Genomic DNA, 9,697 nt, shown 5'->3' with positions numbered 1-9,697 from the left:
GCTCCAGTGAGGTTGGGACAGATAATGGGGACCAGTATAGACTGATGAACAGGGGTAGATGCAGAGGCAGAGCAGCATTGAACAGACTGTCAAACTACAGTGGGAAGCCTGGGGAGGGTTTGAGGGGGGTGGTTAAGAGACCAACCGAAGGACTTATATGCATGCATATAAGAATAACCAATGGACACAAGACACTAAGGGGGTAGGGGCCGGGGGAATGTCAAGGCAGGGGAAAAGGAGACATATGTAATACTCTTTGTAATACTTCAAGAAATAAAAATTATTTTTTTAAAAACATGTAACTGCATTATAAAATTATAATAAAGAACTAAATTAAAAAAAATTTAAATCCAAGACCAGGTTTTTGGGCCCCAGAATTGGCCAATTGACCCAGCACCACCTCATGTCAGTAGATAAGCTGAGGATCTGGTCCGTTGGGCCAGAGAGATAACAGCCAAGACTGTTACCCTGCAATCAGGCCCAGAAGTGACCTCTCAGATACTTCTCCATTTGTAGGTCCCCTGGGACAGCAGAGGCAGGGAAGGCCTTTTCACCCTCTGGGCTACCTGTCCCTGGTGTCCAGAGGCCTGGAAGGCTGAGCAGGGGTCTGAGGAAGAAGTATGACTGCCCAGGGGGAATGTCACAGAGTGGGTCACCCATCCTGCCAAGGCCGCCAGCTCCCGGCAGGTATTTCCAGCAGCACCAGGGCCCGGCACTTGGTGGCCTCTCTTTGGCCTGCAGTGAATGTGGCTGGCGATGGGTTGATTAAAGTTTTGATATTTTACTCATCACAGATGTTTTTGCATTTATTTTTATTTCCAAGAAAGATTGCATGAGAGCTATTCATTTATCTTGACTACTGAATTCTTTAGTGCCCCCTTAATTTTGCACCTGAAACAAGTGCCTCACTCACTACCCCTAGTCCTGAACCTGGTGGTGACAGAGGGCTGGTGGGAGATGAGCATGGAGGTGGGGAGGGTGGCCCCCATGGTGTCTGAAAAATTCTGCACTAAGCTTTCCATTGCAGCTGTCATCTCTTTCATGAAGATATACCTTGAGGTTGGACTACATTTTCTAGATCAGTGATCCTCAATGGAGACAACTTTGCTCTCCAGAGGACATTTGGAAATATGTGGAGATGTTTTTTGATAGTCTTTGAGGGACAGTCAGATGATGGGGGAGGTACTCCTGACATCTAGTGAGTAGAGACCAGGGATGCTGCTAAACTTCTAAGTCCCCACCCCTTCCTCTGCCAACACACAACAAAGAATTACTTTACTCCAAATAGTAAGAGTGAAAAGGTTGAGAAACTTGATCCAGATCTATAGCATAGAAGAAAGAGCATAAGTTTTTTACACATTAAATATGAAAAATAGAAAGAGGAAGAACTAGAGTGAGAACAAAAAAAGAGGAGGGAGGGAGAGAGGGAAAGAGATAGATAGATGATAGATAGAAGGTTTGGGAGCCAAAAGGACTAGGATTCCCAGATCCCCCACTTCCTGTGCACACTTGCAAGGCACTTTTCCTCTCTGAATCTCATTTTCCATACATGTGAAGTCAGGATCACCATACATTCTCATGGGAATGAGGAGAAGGTGAGGATTCTGGGATAGGATACATATGAGTCCCTGGTAGACAAGCACTCAGGATGGTGGGACTCCCTTTGCCTTCTCCCTCCTCCCCTCATGGTCCCCCAGCATTGTAGGATCCTCCCCCTCATTGGCCGAGATAATGACCAGAGGAAGGCTACTCCTGGGCTTATGACTGGGGCACTTTAGGGGTGATAATAGTAAGTATATGTGGGCAGTAGACATCTGGGGTCCTCTCCAGCACACCTGGACACCCATGTGTGTCAGTGGACCCCAGGAGGCTGGTCCCTGCAGTCCCAGCAGGGAGCAGTTGAGAGAATTGAGCAAATGCCTTATTATCTGCTCCCCTGCCCAGCACCCCAGCCTGGGGCAATCATCCTGGCCTCTTCCCACTTCCCCAAAAGCCCAATATAAGGACTGCCTCTGGGACCCCTCATTCTGAGACACCAAGAGTGGAGGTCTCTGACACTTCAGAGGTGAGTGCTCCCCCAGCTGCCCAGGGAGCCTAGGAGGCCTGTCATCATGACCCTGATGGCCATTGTCCTTCCACTCCATCCTCAGTGTAGTGGAGCGGGCCCTGACCTTGAGTAGACCTGTTCCTGCAGGGACAGGGTCTGGGCTAAGTGTCATCTCAGGGGCCAGTGATAAAGCCCATGGGTAAAAGGGACATTTTCTGCTTCTCCAGGTCAGCATCTGTTCACTGGGGGAGAAGGAAGCCCTCCAGTTTGCCCTTTAATCAGCTACTTAAACAAACATTGCATCTCTGTTGTGTGACAGAGGCCGTGCAGACACAGTGAGCAGACCCACGGCGGGAAGTGAAGCCGTGTCCCTGCCACAAGAACGAGTGAATATGAAACTTCCCCTGCTCCTGCTGCTCCTCCTGCTGGGGACAGTTGCTGCTCTTCATCAGGGTAAGTCCTCCCTTCCCTTCTCATCCAGCTTGACCCCGTCTCCTCTTTCTGGCAACTTCTTGGCTTCTTCTGAGCTAGGCCACAGCTTTTCCTTCTTCAGTGGACCCAGCTCCCCTCAGGTAAGATCTTTCATGGACTCAGAAATGTGACCTGAACATTCTGTATGGGCTCCTGCTCAAGCAAAAACCACCCACCTTCTCAGAGGTGCTTCTTCCAACCCCGAAATACACACCTGTCAGCCAGCACCAGGTGTCACCCCACAGGGAGGAGATCCTTAGGCCTAGGCTCCAGAAGGAGGCACTAGGAAGGCTTGAGTGGGGCGGTCGGAGCTGTCCGTGGTCCTAGAAGAAGGGGACCCCTGAAATACACACCTGTCAGCCAGCGCCAGGTGCTCACCCCTTTGTGTGAGTTCTCACCTCACCCCACAGGGAGGAGATCCTTCTGGCCTAGGCTCCAGAGGGAGGCACTAGAAAGGCTTGAGTGGGGTGGTCGGCACTGTCCGTGGTCCTGGAAGAAGGAGCTCCTTACCTGATGGCAGGCTACCTCTTCTTCCAGGGAATGATGCCCCCTATCTGGACAGCCAAGAGTCACAGGCAGACCTGAGCCAAGATCTGGAAGGCTCTGGGGAGCAGGAGGGAGAGTCAGTCCTGACTGAGGAGACGATTCAGTCTGAAGGAGAGCAGGTGGAGGCTTCCAGCTGCCAAGATGCCTTTGAGGATGAAGAGGCCATGGAGTCGGACCAAGATGACCTAGATGAGAACTTGCAGTGCCCCAAGGAAGAGGACACAGTGAAAATACTGGGCAGTCCTGGATGCAAGACCTGCCGCTACGTGTTGGTGCGGACCTGCAGAAGATTTAGAGGCGCTCGGGTAAGTGGCTGGGAATTTACTGATGGAGGACCAGGGGCAGGAGAAGATAGTGGATTCCACCTCCTGTTCCTTATTCATTTACACTAGTGGTTCTCAAACGCTAGTGAGCAGCAGAATCTCCTAGAGGTCTTGTTGAAGCATAGATTTCAGAATTAGCAGGTGGGGCCCAAGAGTTTGCAATTAGGACCAAGTGCCAGGTGATGATGACACTGTTGGTCTAGAGGCAGTACTTTGAGAATCACTGATTGGGACAAAAGGCTTTGGTATTAGATATACCTGTGTTAAACCCTGGCTCCACCTGTCAATGACATGTTACCTGGCCAAGTCCCTTCATCTTTCAGAGCTTCAGGATCTTCACTTGTACAATGGAGATATATAGTACCAACCTCTTATGTTATGGTGAGGATTAAATGAGATAATACATGGCAAGCATTTGGATCAGTCCTTGAGTCATTATAAACTCCCAGTAAATGGTGGCTAAGATTATTCTCATGATTATTATTATTTCCTGCAAGAAGTTCCCAGTGACAGATGAAGGAGCCAGAGATGGAATTGGAGGAGCAAGTAGATCCGTGATTTCTGACCTGACCAGGGATGGCGAACTCTCTTCTGAAGTCTCAGGAACTTGAGGGAAAAAAAACAACCCAGTGAATTATCTACCCCACCTCTTCTCTCTGCAGAAAATCTGCAGGAGGTGCTACAGAGGCAACCTCGTCTCTATCCACAACCTCAGTGTCAACTATCAACTCCAGTGCTTGGCCAGTAATATTAACCAGCAACAGGTCTGGATTGGAGGCAGACTCAGGGGCCGGGTAAGTGAGGGGCCAGCTCCCAGGTACAGGAAGTTCTCTCTGGCATCAGGCCTCATTCCAGCAGCCAAGTGACTTCCCTGTGGGAGGCGGTAGGGGAGCTGGCTGGTGTGGCTAAAGAGAACTGGTGATTGTGCGCATCTCTTCCCATTCCATGTTCAGTGACTTCATGCCATGGCAGGTGTATTTACCCCAAGGAAATTGGCGATTGTTACAAGTTAGGGTTCTTCCCTCACTCTGCCTTCTCACCTTCCCCCAGAGCTGGTTGATAAACAGTTACCAGCACACCCCAGGAGTTAGGATACTCTTTCCTTCCCCAGCTTGGTCACTTACAAGCTGAATGGCTTCCTCATGTCTAAAATGGGGGTCCTTCTCTCAGAGTGGTTCTGGGATAGTGGGTGAATAAGTGCTATTATATTTGCTACTCAAGTGTGGTCCATGGACCAAGCAGTATTAGCATGGCCTGATAGCTTGTTAGAGATGCACAGTCTTGGGCCTCATCTGAGACTCCTGAATCAGCATCTCCATTTAAAAAGGTCTGCAGGAGACTTGTATTCACAGAAAGTTTGAGAAGCCTGGCTGTGTGAGGAGGGGAGGGACCACTGCTTGTCCATTGTCATTGCCTGCAAACTCTCAGGGGTGGGTGTCCAGGATATCTGGCTCCTAGCTGGGTGGGAAGTTCCCAGAAAGGGACACTCAGTGGGCATTTTCTGGAACCTCTGTATCAGCCTGTTTCCTGGACCTCAGCCTCTGACCCAGCCTATCCCCTCTCTCATTCTAGTGCAGAAGGTTACACTGGATTGATGGGAGTGCTGTGAATTTTACATACTGGGCTAATGGACGTGGGCGCGGCCGCTGTGTGGCCCTATGCACCAGAGGTGAGGGGGACTGGGCACCAGGGCAAAGGGGAGGGACGGCAAGGTGGACTTTAACACACTGTCCCTTTGAGCTGCCTGAGCACACCTCCTCAAACTCACAGCCTCCCCACAACTGGAGAACCAACATCCTGTCTGTGAGGAGGGTTGTGATGTAGGGTAAGGGGGTGCCCTGTGTGAGGGCTGGATGGGGGCTCTCCATCCTCACAGACTAAGCTCAGCCGGGGGTCTGGGGGCTGCTTTCCTTCCTCTGCTACTGATGTGACAATTGAGAGTAGCCAAGGACGCCCTAGCCAATTTGGCTCAGTGGATAGAGCATCAGCCTGGGGACTGAGGGGTCCCAGGTTCGATTCCTGCCAAGGACACATGCCTGGATTGCGGGCTCGATCCCCAGTAGGGGGCGTACAGGAAGCAGCCGACCAATGATTCTCTCTCATCATTGATGTTTCCATCTCTCTCTCCTTTTCCCTTCCTCTCTGAAATCAATAAAGAAATATATATGTTTTAAAAAAAAGAATAGCTAAGGTGAATGAAATGTGTGGATGAGGGACAAGCAAGAGATGTGTGAATTAGGAATGGCTGAATGCCAGACGTGAGGGACTCAGGACTGTGGCTAAGGCCATACACGCTGGAGAAAGGCTGCCACAATTCCCGCCCCAGCCCTGCCACCTGCCCACTAGCATACAGACAAGTTGTTTCCCCACTGAGCCTCAGGTTCCTCATCTGTGCAATGGGGATGAGGACAGCACCTCCCTCTGGGAGTCATTGTGAGGATTAGCCAGGAGCCCCCAGGAAGCACTCAGCACCTTGTCTTCCTGGGGTGAAAACTCAACAAGCAGGTGGGGGTGTGTGGCAAACATATCATGACAATTGGAGGGCAAGGGGGGCACGGGCCACACTCTGCTGGCAGCTGACATCACCGTGTTTTCTATTTCTAGGAGGTCATTGGCGACGAAAACGTTGTGGAAGACGTCTGCCCTTCATCTGCTCCTACTAAGCCAGTGGCCTGGAAGAGATCCTGCCTGGAGCCCCCTCCCTACACCCCTCCTGGCGGCCCCTGGCCCACCCTATGCTCTGGGCTGGACTCCCAGCCTCTCCTGGTCATAAAGTCATGTTTCCCACTGCATTTCCTGACTCTTGTTTCTTCACTGCTCATTCGAGGACTCCCCGGGGTTGGAACTCCTGGAAGCCCTCACTCCTGCAGGGTGGGGCTTTGAGGAAAGTAAAGGATGGCCAGCGGCCCACTGGTATTGGTGGAATGGGCGTGGGGCGCTGAGGGGTTTGGCTGCAGCGCCACCTGGGGGCAGATCAAGGGCTGGGTGGCTCTCCCAAGACCTTTCTCAGCCCAGGCTGGAGGATTGCACCCCTCTCCCCCCTGGGGAAAATTCTCATTGGGAGCGGGCTGGTGGGGAACTGGCCCTCCTGCATTGTTTTGATTCAGTATAGGGTGCGGGTTGGGTGGGAGTGGGGCGGCTTTCCAAATGAGGGTGATATCACTGATTCAAGAAGTGGAGGACTGAGTACATTTAAACATGAAGTTGGCTTTATTCATTGATTCACGGATCAGGCAGCATCCCATCCAACAAATAGAAAGAATCTCTGAAAATCTGTAATAATAGAAGGTGTTTATAGGCAGAAGGAAGGTTCTAGCAAAGAATGCATTGCTTCAGGGGAGGTCACCTTTCTTTGGAAGGGGTCTATTAAGAAGATTACCAGCCCAAGCTGGTTTGGCTCAGTGGATAGAGCGTCAGCCCGAAGCCAAGGGCATGTACTTCAGTTGCAGGCTCCATCCCCGCCCCTCACCCCACACTCCTGTTGGAGAGTGTGTGTGTGGGAGGCAACCAACACATCACCGCTCTCACATTGATGTTTCTCTCTCTGTCTCTCCCCCTCCCTCCACACACACTCTCTCCCTTTCTCTAAAAAACAAAACAAAACAAAACAAAACAAAACACAACAATTATGGAAAAATATCCTCAGGTGAGGATTTAAAAAAAAAAAAAGAATTACCTCACTCATGCTGACCAGGTAATTTCAGATTGACTGGTTAAGGGTGACATTCCTTGGAGAGGCTGAGACTGCACTAGGTTAGGTATTAAGCCTTGGTTTGGGTGGGCTTAGCACAGTGACTCCGTTTGGGGCTTGCTGTTTAACAGTTGTTAGGTCCCACCTGCTGTAACCACATGGGAGGGAGGGGAGAGTAGCCTTGTGTAGCCCTGTGTCTCTTTGGCCTGATCCTGGCCCTTACTGTCCATTCTCCCAGCCACGCATGTGTGAGTGAGTCCAAAGGCCCCAACTTCTTCTGATATGTGTTCCCCATTCCCAGGAGGGTGGCTCCTACCCCAATCCTTCTCCCTCTCCACATCCCCATCCCCACCCTATTTCCCTGGAGGTGCCACCTTCTCAGGAGGGAGCACCTCCCACGGGAGAGCCCTGGGGCCAACATCAGGGCATCTGATGGCAGTGTGGGTCCCATCCCAGTTCTCTAGCCCCAGGCCTCTGCTTCTTGCCCCCACTTTTTCAGACCCTGGGGACATTGAGAGGGAAGATTGTTGCTATCCTTTGTTCAGGTGAGGTGCTAGGGTCCAGGAAGTCCCTGGAGTGGATGAAGAGGGAAGCTGGACCTGAGACTCAGTTTTTAGAGGGCAGGGAGCCCTGGGTTGTAGTTCTACATGAGGCTCAGGGAGAATGTACAAGTATTTCTGTAGACATACATGTGCGTGTGTGTATATGTATCTTGGTGTACACACGAGTCATTTTTTATACCTGTGTATGTATGTATACCTGTGCATATGGAAATCTTTATTGGTAAATGTGCACAATCTGTGTGTCAATGGGCATTTATGTGTTGTTTGAGATGTGTATATTTTATACATCTCTGGGTATTTATGGATAGGCCTATATGTCTGTGTACATCTGTGAATGCGTATGTCTGTGTGACTTTGCATCTGTACGTACTTGAATCTCTGTGTTCATGCATCCGTGTGTACCTGTGTGTCTTTGGCCGGTATGTTTGGGAGTGTGTTTACAGGCCAGAGTGTGCCTGAGTACACCTGTGTACAGGTCTATGTATGTGTGTGTACATGTGTGTGTGTGTATCTACAGGCATCTGAGGGGATGTGGAGTTTCAGGAACAAAAACAACAAAAAGGAACAAAGGACCAGGTGTGCTTTCTTTCTAAAGGTGCTGGAGACGATGGAACAGGATCGGACGGGATCAGAGCACCCCTGGGTGAGCGGGTGGTGAAGAAGCAGCAGGGACAAGCCCCTTGAACATGAGCAGGCCTCTGGCAACAGGATAATGAGCTTGGCATTGCCATGAGCCTTGCCAGTGTGGGCCCCAGGGGCTGCCTCCAGATGGAGACCTGTCCTCTGTAGAGGGGTTTGTCCATCTGCCTTGGATATAGGTTGGGTCAGGAAGCTCCTAATCACAGCATGTTGGTTCCCCAACAGCATGGAAGGGGAGCTGCCTTGGGGGGTCAGCCCCCCTCCCCCAGGGCCCTGCATTGTGTACTGCTGCAAGCTAATCCTTGATGCTCTGCTTCTAAAAGAACAGTCGAACCTTGCTGTAGGGGGTGGGGGGTGGGAAGATAAGCAGTAAGGGAAGCTCTGCATAGGTAGCTCTGGGACTGGAATTTCAGCTGAATAGTAAACCCCCTTTTCTCAGCCTCCACTTTTCTCCTTGATGGGAAATTGGCTCTAGCCAACCCCAGTAGCTCAGTATCCTGCCAGTCAAGATTAGAGGTAGAGGGAAGGAGGGGAAAAAATGTTGGTGGTGGCTCAGAGCCCTTCAGTCTGAAGCTTGCTCCAGGCAAGCCAGTGTAGATAAGATATTCCCCAAATATCTAACACTAGAGGCCCAGTGCATGAAATTCGTGCATGGAGGGAGGATCACCTCAGCCTGGCCTGCACCCTCTCCAATCCGGGACCCCTTGGGAGATGTCCGACTGCCTTTCGCAATCTGGGACCACTGACTCCTAACTGCTTGCCTGCCTGCCTGCCTGATCACCCCTAACCACCTCTGCCTGCCTGATCACCCCTAACTGCTCTCCTACAGGCCTGATTGCCCCTAACTGCTCCCCTGCTGGCCGGATCGTCCCTAACCACCTCTGCCTCGCCCTGCACCCGGGACCCAGGATTCCCTCCTCCGGCCAGTCTCAGGCCCCTGGGTCCTGGGCTTCCCTCCCTCTGGCCAGCTGCAGGCACCCAGGACTTGGGCCAGCTTTGCCCAGGCTGGCCACAGCTGCAGGGGACTGCGGGGTGGGTGGCTTGTTCCTCTCTCCCCAGTGTTGAGTGTCTGAGCAGTCCCTGCATGAGGGTGCGAGGGCGTGAGGGTGTGATGACCATTTGCATTAGCTCTTTATTATATAGGATTGTTTGTTATTGGGCCTCAACTTCAACCATTATATATTCATTCCTTTGGCTGTTTAAGGCCTTTCAGTGTTGAATAGCTCTTGATTAAAAAGCAAATACTCTTAGGAGAAGAAACTCCTGAGTATGTTATTTATTAATACCTCTGGGAGATTGACTGGTAATTTGCTGAGAACAAGGTTTTGTGAGAAGCAGCACAGAAGGGAAGGACGCATGGAACTGTCAGTGAACATTGGGGGGGGGGGGGGGAGGATGAGGGGGGGGAAAAAGGGCA

At 51.2% G+C, this 9,697-nt stretch overlaps 1 protein-coding gene across 2 annotated transcripts; it reads left to right on the top strand.

Moving 5' to 3' along the window:
• Positions 1-2,042: 2,042 nt before the first annotated feature.
• On the top strand, positions 2,043-6,179 carry LOC102258515 (proteoglycan 3). Of its 2 annotated transcripts, none has more exons than XM_005885098.2 (6): positions 2,043-2,065; positions 2,367-2,500; positions 3,056-3,369; positions 4,050-4,181; positions 4,960-5,056; positions 5,992-6,179. In XM_005885098.2, the coding sequence occupies exons 2-6, from the start codon at positions 2,440-2,442 to the stop codon at positions 6,048-6,050; spliced, it is 663 nt and encodes a 220-aa protein (XP_005885160.1). In that variant the 5' UTR covers positions 2,043-2,065; positions 2,367-2,439; the 3' UTR covers positions 6,051-6,179. The 2 variants fall into 2 exon arrangements, with proteins under 2 accessions (XP_005885160.1, XP_014387911.1); XM_014532425.1 differs by having other exon boundaries at positions 2,047-2,069; positions 2,369-2,500.
• Positions 6,180-9,697: the final 3,518 nt, after the last annotated feature.

The sequence above is a fragment of the Myotis brandtii genome, unplaced genomic scaffold (assembly GCF_000412655.1).
Source record: "Myotis brandtii unplaced genomic scaffold, ASM41265v1 scaffold892, whole genome shotgun sequence".
Taxonomy (NCBI): Eukaryota; Metazoa; Chordata; class Mammalia; order Chiroptera; family Vespertilionidae; genus Myotis; species Myotis brandtii.
Note: the sequence above shows the minus strand (reverse complement) of the source record. Positions and strands in the feature narration are given on the sequence as shown.

Coding starts and splice junctions, on each gene's coding strand:
- LOC102258515 (XM_005885098.2), top strand. CDS start 2,440: ATGAAACTTCCCCTGCTCCTGCTGCTCCTCCTGCTGGGGACAGTTGCT. Junction 2,501..3,055: donor AGTTGCTGCTCTTCATCAGG/GTAAGTCCTCCC, acceptor CTCTTCTTCCAG/GGAATGATGCCCCCTATCTG. Junction 3,370..4,049: donor GAAGATTTAGAGGCGCTCGG/GTAAGTGGCTGG, acceptor TTCTCTCTGCAG/AAAATCTGCAGGAGGTGCTA.